This window comes from Sipha flava, unplaced genomic scaffold (assembly GCF_003268045.1).
Source record: "Sipha flava isolate LNK unplaced genomic scaffold, YSA_version1 109_pilon_pilon, whole genome shotgun sequence".
NCBI classification, from domain to species: Eukaryota; Metazoa; Arthropoda; class Insecta; order Hemiptera; family Aphididae; genus Sipha; species Sipha flava.
This window is the reverse complement of record NW_020271726.1, coordinates 1302917-1322423: the sequence shown is the minus strand read 5'-3', so window position 1 is coordinate 1322423 and position 19507 is coordinate 1302917. Positions and strand designations below refer to the sequence as shown.

Here is a 19507-nt window from a genome sequence, read left to right as displayed (position 1 = left end):
ATGTTCTCAGTTTATTTAAAATTTAACGATTGATATTATGAACAAAATGAAATTATTTAAATACGTTCGTAACTTAAAAAAAAATTCAGCGACGTATTTATCAAAATTATATAATTTGAAAAAAATAATAATGGGTACTAACTTATCGATATTTTATTGGGTATTTTTATTTTAACAGGTGCAACTGTAATAAATGTTCTAATTGTATGCATAATAAATAATTGGAACCGTTTAGGACTGACGGATAAATTTGAGAGGGATATTAAAATATGTGTGTACTCATATATCCATTTCATATCACTCCAATTCCCATACTGTATAATAATACATCTTTATATAATTTTTAACAATGATAACCTCAGCTAATAATTTTGTACATTTAGTGAAATTTAGTACGAATAATATTATTATACGAAACATATGATCATGGAAATGGTAAAAAGACTGAACTAATAAACAAAACTTATAATAACATTTCAATATTTATATGCTAAAATTATACTAACAATAATATATTGTAATGGTCACTCATCATTGTAATGATACTGGATCATTATGGTCTAAGGTTAAAATTATTATAGGAACTTACAACATACGTTAAACAACATAAATATAATAAAAATTTTCTTATTAATTAAACATTTTAGTATCCCGACGAATTTCCTGGTCGTCGGAAATCTGGCATAGCTTCGATCGTTCCAGAAAGAGATTTTCCAATCGCTGTTGCAGCTGAACCTATAGTGTTTTTTAATCTCTCGACCGGATGACCAATACTTTTGAGCTTTTGAACCACATCCTAAAAACGAAAACATGGTCAATAATCATCAGATGTTAAATATTTCATGTTGGAATATTTCTGGCTTGCCTTAGTCGTTCCGTATTCATACTGTACTATCATAGGTACAAGTTGGTGGTAAAGTCTAGGCTTGTCTACTGCTTCTTTCAGTGTTTTATTGTACCACAATTTAAGAGCTGACACCTGTAATTTTAAATTAATAATTTTTGGTTATATTTCATTTGAAAATAGCGCTCATTAGTTTCAAATTAATTATTTTAATTCAAAAATAAATAGAACCAACAATATTTAATTTTAAAAGTTTTTTTTAAATTAGAATCATTCATTTTGATAGAAAATTTTTATGACAAATTCATTTAGAGCTAAATCAATGTTTGAAAATATTTATGAAGACTGTTAATTTTAGTTGTATTTTGTTATTTATTAGTATTTATACCTTATCCTAAATAAAATGTAGAACGAAAAGTTACATTTCTATAAAGTAATTTTAATTTGATTTGATTTTTTCATAAATAACGCTATATAAACTGATTACTATATAAGTTATAGTCTAAACCGTTAATTTTAATAATCGAATTAAATATTTTAAAATAAAAACTATTTATAATTCAATACATATGCCAAATTTCGTTAATTGACATATATAATTTTAAATATTAATAAGCTACCAGTATAAATATTATTGTTGATTCGATGAGTTATTTTCATAAATGTAAAATTATTCAATCTTTATTTGTTATTGTTATTTTCGTTTTTTTCTTCGAAAAGATAATGTGGTAAAATCTAAAAATTAATTTTTTTCAGAATCTAAATAAATGTATTAATAATTTTTGAAATTTAAATAAAAACAATATAAATAAAAAAATGTATAAATGATTCTAAAAATTAAATATACTAATAATTTATTAATAAATTAATAATACTCATAGACTTTATTATTAAGAAATTAATATTACTTTACACAACAAGATGATTTAAATAATTTAAAGTCTATCCTATTAATCAAATTTTATTTAATTTTTAATTTATCTTACATAAGCAGTAGCCAGAGTGATTTTTGAACCACCGGCTGCTCCCACTCCAAGAAAAAAATCACCCTTTTTGTCTGTTATTATAGTTGGGCACATCGAAGACATTGGCCGTTTGCCTGGTTCTATGAAATTGGTTGACGACGATGGGATTCCGTAATAGTTGACAACTCCAGGAGTGGAAAAATCGTCCATTTCATTGTTTATAATGATTCCAGTACTCGGCGACATAAAACCACAGCCGAAGCTAGAAAACAAAAATGAGAATATAAACTAAATTGAATAATATATCTAATATACATTTAATTGGTGCAGAAGAATAATGATGACCATAAAAGTTAAATTGAATATACAATATTTAATGTTTACTCACTACGTATTTAATGTGCTGGTGCCAACAACGGCGTTTCCCGCCGAATCTATTACAACCATGTTAGCTGTACCGTGATTATCCGGCATATCAAAATCAGCTCCGTAGAATTTAGGGTTCAACGAAGTGAAATTATCCGATATTTTGGCTTGTATACTTTCTATGTAACTATCCGATTTTACTTTTTCATAAATCTACAAAATAAATTAGTTATATACTGTCATCTATGCCGATGGGTCTTAAATGATACATACTTCAGACACTTTTACAAATTTAGAATCTCCCAAACGTGATCTTTCCCCAAATCCAAACTTGAAAGCCTCCACCAATCGATGTGCGTCTAGGCCTGCATCAGGTGCTGGTAACATTCCATCTAGTATGCGAAGAATGTAAGCTAATATTATACCAGAGTCTGGTGGTGGCCCCACGTGTACTGTAAATTGGTTTTTTAATGTCACCGGAAAAGATTCTTTAATTTCAACCCTAAAAATAAAAAAAAAGGTGTTTTTTTTTATTTTGATTAAGTTGAAGTGAGGTAAGTGCCTAACTGAGATAAGTGTGATTTCTAATATTGTTGTGAGATAAATAAATTCTATCAATCATATCAATAATGAAAATTAATTTACAATATAATAGGAGTTTAAATACCTAGTTTGCAACATAGTACGTTTATTCGTTATCGTCTTATTAGAGTTGATGTCAAAAATTGTATTATCACTTCCATTTTGAAAAGCAGACTTTTTATCCATTTTTTTTTTTTTTTTTGGTAATTTAAATTATTTATTTATAACAATTTATTTCGGAGATTTCAAAAAGTAAAGTAAAGTAAAAGTAAAGTAAGTTGTGTAATTTTATGTGTAGTTTAGGTTTTTAGTTATATTTACATGTTTAATATAATATAATATAATTATATTCGCTAATTCGGATTATGCTCTTTCCCCATGTGAAATGACCAACAGGGCAAATGCGACATTAATTTATATGTAAGTGCGATATGACATGCTGCATTTGGCTCTTTTAAAAATTAATACAAGTATTAATTATTTTAATTACTTAAGCTAAAAATTATTTTTAAGTAGTTACTTAAAAGCATTTGATTTATATAATTATTATTATAAGATGTTCATATTTTATTATTATTTATTTCTAAGTATGTAATTTTCTAATTTTATGTTTTTTTACGTAGGTGTATAAAAAAAAATTATAAGATATTATAAACATAATTTTTGTATTATAGTATTAGAAAATTTTTTTTTTGTTGTTTTATTAAAATAATTAAAATTTTAAAATTTCTTATAGGAGAGCAAAGTGAAATGTAAGTAACGAGAAGCTTCTAATAGTTTTTAAGATATGATAAAAATGTATAATAACAATATATTTGAAATTATAACAATAGCTGTCTTTCTAAACAATTTGAACAAATACAGCTTCGAAAACGTAGTATTATAGATACAACTATTTAATTTAAGGCAATTACCCAACGTTTAAATAACAGTGGTATTATTATTTTTAAGAAGTCCATTTTGCATTTATCCCCTTGTTAAGAGGTAAGCGAATTTTTTTTTTTTAATTTTCAAACGTAAAATTATTTTTTAAAAATTTTACACAATTTTGACAGTATATTTAAATATAGCACTTCCATATCACTACATTTCAGTAATCATCATATTTTTAATTATTTCAGGAGAAATGAACAGTTTAAGTGGAACTACTCAAAATTGCGTTGCAGTTACCCCACTTTACCTTACATATAATTTAAAATATATCGAATTATTGAAGGAGTTAAAATAATTAAATAAATAATAGTATATATTTTTATTTTTCGTAAATATTAAATTTTAATACAGGTATCATCAGTGGCGTATTTACGGGGGTGGGGGTCCAGGGGTACTGGACCCCCCCCCAGAACCTCTCCAAAAAATAAAAAATTAACAACAATTCTTACATATTTGCAGAATTGGGTATGTTAAACATTCACAGGGAAGTTGATGAAGTGATAGAGGAATTGGCCAAAAAATCGAGACAACTGGAATTTATTTTATAACAATACTTTATAATATATAATGCTAAATACAATATATAGGTACATATATATAATATTACATAAGACTATACGATTATTACATTATATATTTAGTTCAACTTCCTCCAAAAACTGCATAAGTACGTAACTATTACAATATAATATATAGTTTATATTAATTATGTATAAACTGTGGACCCCCCCCCAGAAAAAATTGAAAATACGCCACTGGGTATCATATAATTTTATATTTTTTTATTTGATTTTTTAATTACTATTTGTAATCTAAAAGATAAACTCCCTAAAGGAATGATAAAAGGATGAGTAAAGAATATTGCTGTATTGGTTTTTAGAACTTAAAATGTATGTACTCTTGAAAAAATAATCCTGAGTAAAAGGAGTTCGGATGGATCAGTTTACAATTCTAAAGGTAGTTGATGTAGTAAATGAATCTTAATATGTTAGATATCATTTTTAATGTTTTAACTATCGAAGAATGGTATTTCAAAATTTAGAATACCTTTAAAAATCAAAAATTGTACTATGAAGGGCCTCCAACAAAAAATAATTAGAATCGCTCAACAGAAATTTGTTGAAATATCCAATTTTGTCAACATTTCATTTCGTAACGTTTTTTAAAATATTTTGACGAATTGTCAGTACATTTTATTTTTGACTACGAAAAAAATCATATGTTAAACTGATACACAATTTTCAATTTTCAAACATTTTATTAACAAAAAATTTTATTGAAATTAAGCTCGATTTCTTTCTTTAATCAGGAAAAAATATTTATAAACAATTTTGTATGTCATTTTCAGGATTTATTGTCAAAGCAAATTTTTTTTTACTATTTTCAAAAAAAAGCTATGACAACAGGAAATTTTAAATTTTTTATGCAACTCTAAAAATTTTTTAGAAAGTTTTACTGAAGCAATAATAAAGAATTTCATTGAAAATTTTAAAGCTTTAGCATACTTAATTATATTTTTAGTAGTGATGAAAATAAAAACTAACTTTTTTCGAAATCCGGTATGTCGTATATCCGGTCAGTTTTTCACAATTGTTTAACAAATGTTAATTTTGTGAAATGACTCTCGTCAAAGTACCAAATAGAGTGTTGATTTTGATAAGAACAATTCTTCTGATTGAAATCATATGTACAAAAAAAACGCAAATCACGGTAAAACATTTCTCTATTCACTCAGAATCTAAATAGTTCCATTTTTTAGAATGATCATAAAATCGTTTTAATTTTTTTCAAAACAATAATCTAAATTTGATTAAGATTTATTTATGTGAGTGCTGTTGTTATGAATAAAATTTATTATAAGAGGATAAATAATAGTCACGCCTATATGTGGTTCAAAATGAAAACTTTGGCTTACTTATAATTGGCCAAATCTTCTTCTGTAATTATACCACCGACTTTTCTCAAGTCTTCTAGTAATTTAGGTGTTAATGACCCATTATATACTGCATCTGAACCTTCTTTTATTATTATTTTCATTGTTTCTGCTAACTTCGGCAACGTATATGTTTCTCCGGATTGTTTCACATGTCCGGTTTTCTCATTGAAAAAAGCCTCTCTAAAACAAATTAATTTATATTTCAAAATGTACTCCGATACATATTTCGAATATTGTGTGTATAAATGTATTAAAAACAATTTGAAAAATTTTAATAATCTTAATTAAATTTTTGTCATAATGAATATGTGTATAAAAAAATATATCTCATTTACCTGAGCATTGGGTCATTTTTTACTAAGTCTTCGTGGTTGTTCAAATTTATGGATAAACGATTACTGATCTGTATGCCTTCCTCGCATAATTTTATAGTTGGGTGAAATAACGATTCCCACGAAACCCCACCTCCATATAAATTATATATGGTAGAATAGCCTTTAAGTTCACCTGGAACCGCAGCTGCCAACCCTCCTAGGTTTTTAAATTATTGAAATTATTATTAATATAAAAATATATTATTTCAAATAGGAACCGTTATATTCCGAATACTAACTAAGTGCTATTAAAATATAATAGTCATGCGAAAATAAGTTGTTCGTATTTTTATAAATAATAATGCATAAATGTATAAATGTAGAAAAAAAGAAAAAATGTTCACAAATTAACGACTCCATTATTATATTATATCATATATTTAGATAGATAATTAATCCTTAAACACAACACAACAATACACAATAATAAAAAAGTAACTCTACATTCAGTTAAATAAAAATTATATTTTTTAATTCCTGTTTAGTACTCACCGTAAATAGACTTGTGAGGATCTTTGACAAACATTGTGGAATTTGCAGCTGCTGGAGCTGTTTCACGTGCATTGATAGACATTACCTTTTTGGTCGTAGCGTTGTAAATACTCATCAAAAATCCTCCCCCAATACCCATGTATTCTGGACACAGAGCACCGTCACATAGCATGGTAGCTATAGCGGCATCCACAGCATTTCCGCCCTTTGACATCACATCCCTTTTTCAATACAGTTCAAATTAGTTTCGAATGTCTTAGTTCAATAGTATAGAAATCAATAGTCTCAATTTAATATTTGAATTTGGTATTGCTGAAAGACGTTAACGACCACAAAAAGTTGTTTTCGTATAATTATCGTGTTGGAAAAATAATTTACCAGACAGCTTTAAGAAAATATTTTTGATATCATACGTGACAATTTTGCGGACTTTTTAGAATATTGTACCATAATCAAATTGGTAACTTTGATATATTGATAAATGTTTACAAAATACTAATAAAGTATATTCGGAGTGTAATGGATGAGTAATCTTTTGTTTACAACACCGCAAGTACATTATTATAAATTCGTCGTTACATTTAATTCTTACGTACGGTTATCGGTTTCGCGAACGTTTCAATGATATTATGTATTCAATTGCACAACTCCGTTATCAAGATAATTGATTTCATATAAAGTATTACATAGTTACACTAATACTGTTGTTGAACAAAGAGAAACGAAAACACGTTTCCGTACGTGATAAGTAATTCACCTGTCCCCACTGCTAGACAAATTAAATATTATAGATACGTTGAGTGTTCATAATGTATGTTGATTAATATAGATGTAATCACATGATAATTGCATTCCGTCGGTTCGTTAATCGTTTCTACCAAAAACCGTGTTTAATAAATTTATCGATCGACTTTTATTTTTTTTTTCTGTACATTTTCAACAATATTATCTACGCATTATCTTTCAACATTAGGATTCGTCAACTATCTGACTCCGCTATTTTATTATTCTTTCAAATAAAAAAAAATCTATATACACATCCAAATGCTAGAAGACCCTGACCCTCGTTATAACGCAACACGACAGTATATTATTATGATCATTACACTCCGATCTGCGCGCACGGTCCTCCGTTGGATACAACTCCCACTTCGCTGTACAGTCCCATGGGCATGCTGGACGGTGGCAACGGGAATTCCGGGTCGGGCAGCTCGATGTCGACGACATGCTCCGAGAATACGATCAGGAACGTTAAGATGGCGGCCAGTATTACCAGTCCTACTAGAACAAGGCAACGTTTTGATTGCAATCTGAAAAAATAACGTCGTATTCCACGTAAGGCACAATCCAACAGCGTGTGTTTGTTGGAACATTATAGCGTAACATAATTGTACTACGGACAATGCGTGCAAGGGTGCAAGCTCAATCGCAGTGTCGGTAATCGGAAGAATGGTCAAGATAGTTTAAGAAACCCGAGTTCAAAACGATTCCCCAGAAACAGTACCCGGTTTATTGGATTATGTTCGTCTTGTACATGCAATATGCTTTGAGTTAAGTACAAATTATAAATGTCTCGCAATTTATATAATTGATTGACACCAATGCATTTTCACCGTTTTGAATCTCAAACACTGCTTGAGGTCAATTCGTTGGAACATAAAATAAATTAAAGCAATGAGAAGTTGGGACGCGAAGAATCGTAGAGTCGTAAACGAGCGACATCAACACTGGGTAAAATGAGAGAGAACAGGAAGAATATAACCGAAAGAGAAATAAAATAAGGACTGATTGGAAGTGAAGAAAGTAGAGAAATACAAAAATACAGAACCGTATTGTGTGTAGTACGCAGATATAGCAAACTTATAATTGCTAAATTTTTTCGTGTTGCATTATGGCACGAGTTTAATGAGATTAATTTATGTGGACCATATTAAATTTACAGTAATTAAATATGTACCTGAAAAACAACTATCTTCTTCGGCGTAATTCGGCATTCCCAAAGATCTTATTCGAATGTACAACGTTCCCGTAAACGTATTTTATGTTGATTTTAAATTAATATTGTAAAATAAGAGATGTTTAAAAAAATTATATGAATGTATGTTAATTGTTCATAGAAACATAACACATTACTGTATATGGTTGTTGATACTATGCACGGTAATCAAACTATTTGATATAATTAATAGCTGACCCTAACATTTATTTATTTCTAGGAAACTATTGGATGTAAATACAATAATGTGTGGATTTTTTCGAAAAAATTATTTTCCCTACAATTAAAGAGTTCAATTATTACTCTGATATTTAAATGTCCTTTTTTTATAGTTCTAATTTATGAATCTTTTTATTATCTTTTAGTAGGCGATAACACATAAATGTGCACGTATGGAACACTATTGATAATTAATGTTATGTTCCTTTAAGTTATTAATTAGGACATTTTCAAAGTTCATATACATATTTCAACTACATGAAATATAAATCTCTTTATAGAGATTACCTAGAATTACCTCAAATAATAATATTTAAAACTAAAAGATACTCTTCGTCTGTATACCGAAGTATCAGTTGTTTTCTATATAAAAATATTCCGATAGCAAAATTTTGATTAAGTGAACTATATAAACATATCTGGTAAAAACGGAGCACGTGATAGCTGATAGCAAATGTATTGTACACCGCCTACCATCATCCAAATTCGTTTATCAAGAAATTTCTTATGTATATTACGTTTTTGTTTTGATACAAACAATAAGATTCTTATAATAATATCTATGCATTCATATTATGTAGGACGACTTTACAATATTGAAATTAACAATAACCAGACATTTTTACCTAATTTAATTTAAATGTGACTTAATTAAATGTGATCTAATGTAATTTAAATGTTGATTTTTTTTTTAAATTTAAATATGACTATATGTTTCAGAAAAATATAGCTAAGCGTTTTAAAATGTAGCTTGAAAAACTATATAATAGTTTCTTTGTAATTTCAAGGACGAATGTAGGAATGATAAATGCTTATTTCCGGAATATATGATAAAATGTTTAGTGTTTTCGTTGAGTAATAATTTACAGAAGCTAATAAATAATAAAACTATTTGTGTTTAATATCTATAATACTTGGCCAAGATCTCATTTGCAACGGTTAATACTAATTTTTAAATATAATTTTATGTAACATAGAAATAATTTTAAAATATTATATAACTACTGAGCAGTAATATAAATTTGTCAAAAAGTAGATAGCGGTGTAATATGAATTTTTAATGAAATTCACGTTGAAATGGAACAAAATGAAGACAGTAGTTAATATAAATACATAGTTTTGAAAATATATTGGATTTGAAATTGATAATTGGAAATAAAATGGGCTGTACATTTTCTCTAGAATACGTAATAATGATAAAGAGTCCACGAGAAATCATTTCATCGCGTCTCGTGAAGCCCCGCAATTTTGAAAAGTATAGTTATAATGAAAATCAATAGTTACTGACCTAGGTTTGTCTAGCAGATGTCTTAGTAGCGTTGTATTTTCAGAAATGTTGAGATTCTCGTAACCTTTCATTTAAACAGTTATATATACTGTCAACAATACATAACAGCAAATTTTAAAAACGAGTTGGCGATGTTCATAAACGGATTGCTGTGTATTGATAAAATATGTTCAACCACCACAGAATCGAATGGCTGCATTGCTGCATTACGCATCACAACCAACAGTTGATTATAATATTATGCATCGAGGAATAATAGTAATAGTAATAGTAGTGGTGGTGGTGGTAACATGGTAATATGGTAGGTAGTTGGTATAAACTCGCAATTGTAGCAGTACTAATAACACGGAATATGCCTACTTTGTGTTTATATTAAAGCAATGTTAGTTTATTATAATTTATTTATTGTTTTTTTTTTTTCGATAAATTTCCATAACTATACGTCTGCACGTAATACGCGTTACGTAAGACAATGCGTCGGTCAAAACGGTCGCATGATAATTATAAACGCGAGGACGTACCTGGTAATCATTTTGTTGGTTTAATTACCGCGGGGTTACCAATGGGCTGGTGTCGTAATCTAAAAAAAAAAAAAAACAATTTTGCAATAGTTGTATCACATTTGCGCACTGACACAACGAAAATAATACTGAAGTCATCCTAGTTGGTGTCAACGAAGGTGCTATTATAGATTTAGTCAACTGCTTTAATCGTTTACATCGATCATGCATTCGAGTTGATGCGATAAGCTTACACCAAATATTCTGATGCAAGTATTTCATTATTGGCTAATCAGACGATGAGTACCTACGTGCATTTCAAATACTTAGTTTACAGCATAGCAGTGAATATTTACCTGTCCGATTGAAATTCGTACAACTTCAATAACACATAAAAATATTGATGTAGGAAACTATATTCAAAATTATATAAGTATGCAATACTTACAGATAACAATTAATAATCAATCACGTACATTTTAACTAAAATATTCAAAATACTTGTAAAATGAGACGAAACTATTAAAACATTTTTTTTTTTTTTGTAAATACTTGTGTGGTCATAAAAATTATAACTTGATAATTTACCGTGATATTATCAAGTATCCACTTCATGATGTTATACTTAACATTATGTTAAGCTCTAAAAAAGTTTCACGTATTATCGTGTCTGCTTTACGTAATCAAATAAAAAAATATGCAAAATTTGTTTTGATTAAAATATTAATTAAATTTAAAATAATTGCACCGTGTCATTAGTTATATTTTATTTTTATAATCGTTTGGTTTCCTTACACATTTCCTATCCATCAAATTTTTTTTATTATAATCTTAAAAATAATTCACTTTGATGCGTTGGCGTATGCAGACCTATACATCAGGGGTTACTTGCAATACTGTTGGGCCCTATCTCAATAGAAGTGTAGATATGTTCAATAAATTATAACACATACATAATTAAATAAACACAACATCATTAATTTATTATATTTTATACTGTGCTATTTTAGGCACAATGAATATGTTTTCATTGAATTTTTTATATTTTTTTCAGATAGCTTCAATTATTTATGATTTGTACTTTTGTAATTAATTGTAGCTATTATAATATCACAATAAGTTTTCGTGCTAAAATGTAAAACATTTTGTTTTGTTTTTTTAATACAAAATAATTTATTTATTATTAAATATTTTTGAATAAACTACATTTAATCTGAGCAATATCATTTAAAATTTGAGCCCTTTACACTTAGACTTAAACTGTAGGAGCCCATTTACAATATTCCGAGGATTCCTGGGTACACTCGGCTCCTGCTGTGCGCACGCCTATGCTTCGATGATTATTAATAAAGGTGGAATCCTAGGTAAATCCTAGAACTTGGTGTTGGCCGATATTGGTGGTATCGAAAATATCGGTATCGGTTTGTTTTCAAAACCGAATAGAGCAAGTACAAAACAGATTTTATCCTATGCTGCCTTCAAATTAAAAATGAAACATCCCATGCATGACTACTCACTCATTTCCTCTAATCTTCGAACCCCTTCTTTAGCCTCTCGCCGCGCAGGGGCTGACCATCATTTCATCTCTTCACTTCTTGAGGGATCTCTAGATTTTCCTGAATTGATTTCTTTTATCTCGTTCCATGTTCCTTTTCACTCTACTAGAAATCATTCGGTTTTTCAATTACCGTACCACCGCATTTCCTACGGATTCAATCATCTACTCCACAGAATAATACGTAATCTCAACTCAGCCTAGTCTTCCAAATTTTTGTTACCAGATATTAATTTCACATATTATACATATTATATTATACTATAGTTTTTTCTTTATCTTTGCTACTATTATTCAATTGTTTTTCTTATATTTAGTTTTACCAAAAAATTATTGTACTTAAATTAATGCCAGTCATATCGTAAAAAAAGAAAAACCAATACAGCAAAAAAAAAGAACCACTGGCATAAAATATATTAATATCAATAATAACAACTAATCACTAAATATCGATATTACTGTGGTGAGCCACCACCACAGTGCTCTCTCATCGATGTGACGTGGTTGGTAATTATGTTTCGGCACCATGCTCCCAACGCGTTCACCTTCAACGTCACAAAGGCGAGCCTGCTTTCGCTCTCTAGTCCCGACCGTTTTACGGGAAACTCATCGAGTCAGTACTACTAAATGGTACAATCTTGTAGATGATATTTTTGGTGAGGGAATAAGATATTTTAGAGACAAGTACGATCTCCCACCATACCTATTGATGAGTCATAAATAATACAATAATTTAATAATTAAGAGTATCAGAAAAAATGTATTTTACAATTTTATTAAATGTGGAAAAATGAAAAATTTGAAACATATTTAACATCCATGTCAATACTAAATTAGAAATATTAAATACCAAAATTAACAATTCAATTAATTCAGTTTTAGAATAGTTCCACATACACAATGTAATAAAGTAAAATAATTTAAATGTATCCGAAAAAAAACTTAAGCGTTTTGTACCATTTCGGATATGCGCATAGCGACAACTGAGAATAAGTGTCATAGTTGAAGGTGGAGGAAGCCTAAATGATGAAGTGTGTGATAACAGCCGGACAACCAGATGGTAGCTGGTTCACCAGTTATGTGTTCAGGTCTACCCAACACGGATATATTAACAGTGTAGGGATATCACCATTGCACTTCGGATTAAATCTGCGTATAGGTATGGAAGATAGAAATAAAGTAAGAATAGGCAAGTGGAGTGTTGGAATGTTCATAGGCAGAAGTAGTAAATTAGCGGAAGTATTGAAGAGGAGGAAAATTAGTATTTGTTGTGTTCAGGAAACTAAGTACAGAAAGCAAAAATAAAAGAAAACTAAAAAATAATATATCTAGGTAGGATTAATACTAGGAATGGGGTTGGAGTAATATTGGATAAAGAGATTAATAGTAAGGAAGTCCACGTTGGAAGCAATAGTGATAGAATTATTACGGTAAAATTGAGTTATATTTAATAAGTAAAAAAAGGAAAACCGAAAACGAATTGAGAATTCGGTGGTACAAATTAATAGGAAACAAAGAAAAGGAGTTTATGAAGGAAGCAAAAGAAAGAGCTGTGTGGAATTTTGAGGGAATAATATCGAGGTTTGATAAATGGAAACTTGTGTTAAGAATATATCAAAAGAGGTTGTTGGTAAAACCAAGAGTATTATACCAGAAAACAAGGAAACGTGATGGTAAGATAAGGAGATTCAGAGAGTAGTAGCAAACAAGAAAAATAAATTCAAGTTATGACAGAAAATCAGGTAGAGAAAAGACTGGATAGAGTAAAAAAATGTATGAAAAATAGTGCAAAGTGTGGTAATAAAAGTGAAACTTAATAAGTATGATGAGTTATATAAGAAGCTAGAAACACGGGAAGGAGAAAAATAAACTTTATAGTCTGGCTAAAGTTAAAAAAAAACGATCCAGGGGCTTTCAAAATATTTGGTGTATAAAAATAAGGATAAGAGGGTATTAACAAACTATGGAGATGTGAAAAAGAGATAAAAAGAATATTTTGAGAGATTACTGAACGGATGAGTATCCAAAAAAAGCTTTAAATAATACTTCATGGAATGAAGGATTGATTGGTTCAGTTAGTGAGGAGGAAGTATAGGTTACGGTGAAAGCGATGAAAAATAAAAAAAGTGGTAGGACGAGACGAAGTACTTGTAGAGGTGTGGACAATTATAGTGGGTGTAAGCTTTGATGGTTGAAAGATCTTTTTTATTAGGAGTGGTGTTAGTAGAAGAAAAATGTCAGAAGATTGGAGAAAAAGTATTATTGTAGCAATATTTAAATGCAAAAGAGATATACAGGAATGTAGAATTTATAGCGGAATAAAGCTATAAGAATCATAGTATGAAAATTTGGTAAAATATTATAGAAAAAAGAATAAGAAGTGAGACATAAATGTAGGAAAATCAATTTGGTTTCATGCCAGGAAAAAATGAAAATGAAGCCATTATTTTGTGTTTGACAATTAGTAAAGAAGTTTAGGACAAGGACGAAAAAAATTATTCATGGTGTTTATATATTTAGAAAAAGCATATAATAGATTGATTCTTTGCGTGATGTTATATTATATTTATAAATTTTCAAATTCTATCGAACTTAGAAAATTATTAATTTTTTACATTAATTTTGATTTTTCATGAAGAATTATTTTTGACATAACATGATTTTTATAAATAAAGATCCTATACACTATTTATGACTTGAAAAAAAATACTTTAGAAGGACTATTATAAGTCTAATCCATAACTTTATATTTTAATTACAATATATATTTTTATATTTTTTGCAAATTTTTTGATTGTGTCTTTAAACCCTAATTTGTTACAATATTTTTATTACACTGAGAAGATGACAAATAATATAAATTATACTAAAATTTATAATAATATGCAAATTATAATTAGATAAATAAATATTTTCACTTTCTTTTCCATAATTATTGCTTGTTAAGCACTCAATCTAAAAAAAAAAAAAATTAAATTTTTTGGTTACAAAATGAGAAAGCCCAACTACTTATAAATTGTATGAGAGCTCAGTACTTGTGTACCACATATATGAATCAGGGCCTGTTTTTTTGGTGTAGAACATTTATTCATGTTGAGCATAGATTAAAAATTCAATACAGATGTGACATTTTAGTTTTTCCCTAAGGTATATAAAAAAAATGGGAACATAAATCGTTATAGTTAATTACCATAGGTGTGCGCAGATTCCTGTTTCCGGTGTGGCTTTTATTTTTTTGATCACCCACCCCTTATAAAACCCCGCCTTAAAAAAAAAAAAATAGAAATACAAAACATAAGTAAGTAGAAATAAAATTGATTAGAAAAACTGACGTATAATTTGATTATCAATGAACGTCAGTAATTTTAATTTGTCTGTAATTTGATAAAATTGATAAAAAAAATTTAGATCTTCCGAAAAAAAGTTATAAGTCCTTTTTACCTAAGTACTTAGTACCTACCTACCTAAAAAAAGTCTCAGGTGTGGCTATAGCCTTATAAGCCACACCTGTGCGCACGCCTATGTTAATTACATATTTTGAAGAACAATAAATTAAATTACGTAAATTATGTAGAAAATAAAAAGAATACGTACGTGAGACTATTTCATGATCAAGTATTTATGTTTTAATTTGATTACAAAAATCAATCGTTTTATGAACATAACATTTAAAATGCTTCGTGTTTATATGAAAAATACATAATTATAATAGAAAATAGATTATTGATTTAAAATATATCTCGTTATAAACAATGATAATTTATTTATTTTGAGTTGTGAAAGAAGAGAAAGGAAATTTGTTCATTAGAACTTAATGGTGAAATTTCAATCATGATATAAACAATATTTGTATGGTATAATATTGACATACAAATGAATGAAATATGTAATGTAAATACAGATGAAAATTAACAGAACTTGGATTCAAGATCAACTTTAATAGTATACATTAATTAGATTTTTTTTTCCTATTAAAATTCATATTATAATTAATAATTAAAATTTTTATATTGTATTTTTTATGTAAATGAAGCTGTATTAATGCAGATTTAGTATAAAAGAAATAGAAACTTTTGTAAAAATAAATTTTTATGTTGAATGCATATTTTAGTATTATAATAAATTTTATTTAATTTAAAATAAGACATAAGTTCTAATATATTTATTATTATTAGCATAAATTAAAATTGTGTAAATTATCACTCATATATATAAATATTAACTATTATGGTCTTCCAAAAATTAAACATTAAAATCTTTTTTTTATTTGATTTGAAATTGGTTAAAAACTATGATGCGATATTGATATTAATATATTGTGTTCATAACAAATAGGTTAATATTGACTAAAAAAAGGTCTTAATATTATTTGTTTTCAATTTTTAAAACAATAAATTGAATTATTTTATTTTTAAGTCTTCAGCGAACTATAAATAACTAGTATATGTAAGCGTGCAACACTTCTAGATTATTATAGGTAAATCGTATAGATTTATTCAAGTTGAAAATACTCTTATTTAACTACTTCAGTTTTATAAGTACACTTAACGATAAAACAATACTCCAAAAGAGGGACATTCATAGTGTCTATGCATGAATAAAACAATAGTTTGTTCTATAAAAATGCACGAGCTTATCATTTATAGAAAAAAATTGTATGAGGTTCTTTCATAAAATAAATAGCATTAAGTTTTCACATGACCAATTATCAATGAGTTACTTCATGGCATTACACTCCATTTTAAGTTACCTTAGATTTTCAATGATCTAAATACTAACGTACAAATCGTATATTGTACATTGTATATAAATATAAACCTCAACAACTGTTCTCGTTTCGAATTAGAATTTACGTTCATAAAATATAATATCTATCTACTATTATAACTGATTAACAGTTTAACTGCGTGGAACATAAATCATTTTTTATGAACGAATAAAATAAATGACAAAATGTTAGATTCATAAGATGTTCTCATAAACTAAAAGTAAAACTTTATTGAACCACTTAATATTATTTTCTTCCGTAAATAGTAGTTTGAGTATGAGGTATCAAATATTACGCGATGTGCACGATTAATTTTCAATAATTATTGGATGATAATATTGAAATCAATACATAAATGATACATAAATGCGTTCATACAGTAGTAAATTAATTGAAAAATAAAATTATCCCCATCCACTCGGTAGCACTTTTTCTGCACTAATTCTAAATTTTCAATAGAAATAGAAATAAAAATGTGAAGTATACGACATAATTATGTTTAATATAATATATACTCGTAATATGTTTAATGTATAAATCATGATTATAATAAAACGAGTTAATAATGGTGGTTCTACACAGATTGAAACGGTATGATTTCGTAATGTCATTATTCGTACAGCTTAATAAATAGTCTAAAAAAAACCATAATTTTCGTAAATCAATAATATTGTGTTTCATTTTTTTTTCCACTAGAAGGATTCTACTTTTCGTCATAATTTATCAATTATTTTTATTGTTCCCTAAATGACAAATTGAACAAATAACAAACTAAAACGAAAAAAATAAATACATAACAAATTAACACTACTATCTACTATCTCGTATAAAATGCAGGTGTGGATAAAGAAATTGCAAATGAAGAATGAGCCAGTGAAACGAAACGAAAATTCTTTTGTCGTTATATTCTTTTTATACATCACACCGCGTGTAATTGGAACTACGAATTTATTTGAACAAAAATTAGTTATAGTAAATAACTAATGCAACTGCTGAGTAACTTAAATTACATTTGTCCATGAAATCGTTTAACAATTCAGTTTTAAATTAACATAGGTATAATGCATTAAATTGAATAAAATAGGAAGTGTATTATATTAAATTTAAAGAATCATAAAAGTAGTATATTTATTATTTCGCAGCGTAAAATTAACCTAATTAATTATATAAAAATAAAATTTGCACGTTATTTTACATAGAAACTAATTTATCTATGATTTGAACATACTAAAAATATAAATGTGAGTTATTTATACTAGTAATTTTGAAGCAATCTTTCATTTAAAATTGTTTATTTAACTTTAATATTATTACTGTTATTTCATTATATTAATATGTATGTTGTGTAAACGAATTCGATCTTCACAAAAAAAAAAAAACTTTAATTTTATTTTATTATAAAGTTTTATTTACTGAAATTAATTAAAATTAAGGAAAATAAATGTTGATAAAGAATATTATTCATATTATGTATTCGTTTTTTATGAGGCTTAAAATAAAAAATGAAAGTCCTCTGTTGAAAAAAAAATTAGTAGCATATTTATTATTTTATTAAAAATATATCTTTTTAACTTAACTATTTTTTAATTTTTTTTATACCATTATATTTGCACTCAATTAAACATTAATGAATATTAGTATTGAATAAATATTAATAAAATACAATTTTACTTTGAATTTCTTGTACCTTTAAACTATTCTTCACACAATATTTTTATCTTGAAAATACTGTTTATATAGAATAATTGCAAAGCACCACAAAATAATTTATACAACACAGAAAAAGACAAATTATAACTTCATTTTAAAAATAGAATCACAACAAACGCACTAAATCACCTTCTAGTCTGTACTGAGTGAGTACTGACTAAATGATATACGAAATAGGTACACTGGAAAAGAAGAGAGAGCTTCGACTGGTTTTAACATTCAGTGATTACCAAAATGATATGACTATAATGACAATCAATGGCCTTGATTTTTTTTTGTAAATATGTCGTTGCATAAAACGATATATAATTATAAACCATACATTAATACTAGCGTACACATGTATATTTTTTATTATATTCTACATATCATCTACTTGCAGGTGTTCAATGACAAAAAAAAATCTAGAAACATTAAAGAAATAAAATTATTTTTCATCATAAATTATGATAAAACAAGAAAAATTTAAAATTACTATGATCGCACTTAAGGGAAGACTTGAGGATATTTATTATGATCAGTAATGATTTTAATTAAATTAATTAATATTTATAGCTAATTAATTAAAATAATATTATGTTGACTGTTCATACTTTGATTAGATATATTCATTATAATATAATAGGTAATCAAAATAATACCGTAATTGATAAACTTCGATTAATATGAGCTATTAGACTAGTGGATTCTGGAATATTCTGTCAAAAAACTTAATTTATCACGATAAATTATAAAAGTTATTATTTTTTGTCCAACATGAATTTTTAAAGTTGTTCATTTGTCATGAATTAAAATTATGTTTGAAGACCAAATTATTTTTTATACAATTAATAATTTTCATAATACTTAATAATAACTTTATATTATATATTAAATTGTTTCATGTTTAAATTTGCTATACATATGTATATATTTTTTTTTCGTTCTTCATCCACTTGTACTTTTATAACATAAAAGAATGTTATATTACGTTTTACAT

At 27.1% G+C, this 19507-nt stretch overlaps 1 protein-coding gene across 4 annotated transcripts; it reads right to left on the bottom strand.

The window, feature by feature from the left end:
* Positions 1-450: 450 nt before the first annotated feature.
* On the bottom strand, positions 451-18698 carry LOC112687388 (glutathione hydrolase 1 proenzyme-like). 4 transcript variants are annotated; one of them, XM_025560070.1, is made up of 11 exons: positions 18506-18698; positions 10517-10575; positions 7599-7802; positions 6493-6713; positions 5962-6157; positions 5606-5806; positions 2449-2677; positions 2198-2388; positions 1831-2071; positions 866-979; positions 451-796 (listed from the first exon to the last, which is right to left on the bottom strand). In XM_025560070.1, exons 2-11 carry the CDS (start codon positions 10525-10527, stop codon positions 644-646), a joined length of 1761 nt encoding a protein of 586 aa, XP_025415855.1. In that variant the 5' UTR covers positions 10528-10575; positions 18506-18698; the 3' UTR covers positions 451-643. The 4 variants fall into 4 exon arrangements, with proteins under 4 accessions (XP_025415855.1, XP_025415865.1, XP_025415847.1 ...); XM_025560080.1 differs by lacking the exon at positions 10517-10575; XM_025560062.1 differs by lacking the exons at positions 10517-10575; positions 18506-18698 and adding an exon at positions 9996-10211.
* Positions 18699-19507: the final 809 nt, after the last annotated feature.

What these genes read in the sequence shown, in the direction of transcription:
- LOC112687388 (XM_025560062.1), bottom strand. Translation starts at nt 10,066, where the DNA reads ATGAAAGGTTACGAGAATCTCAACATTTCTGAAAATACAACGCTACTA. An exon ending in CATCTGCTAGACAAACCTAG is followed by an intron (nt 7,803 to 9,995) that starts GTCAGTAACTAT and finishes TTATTTTTTCAG; the next exon opens with ATTGCAATCAAAACGTTGCC. An exon ending in TCCTCACAAGTCTATTTACG is followed by an intron (nt 6,158 to 6,492) that starts GTGAGTACTAAA and finishes TTAAAAACCTAG; the next exon opens with GAGGGTTGGCAGCTGCGGTT.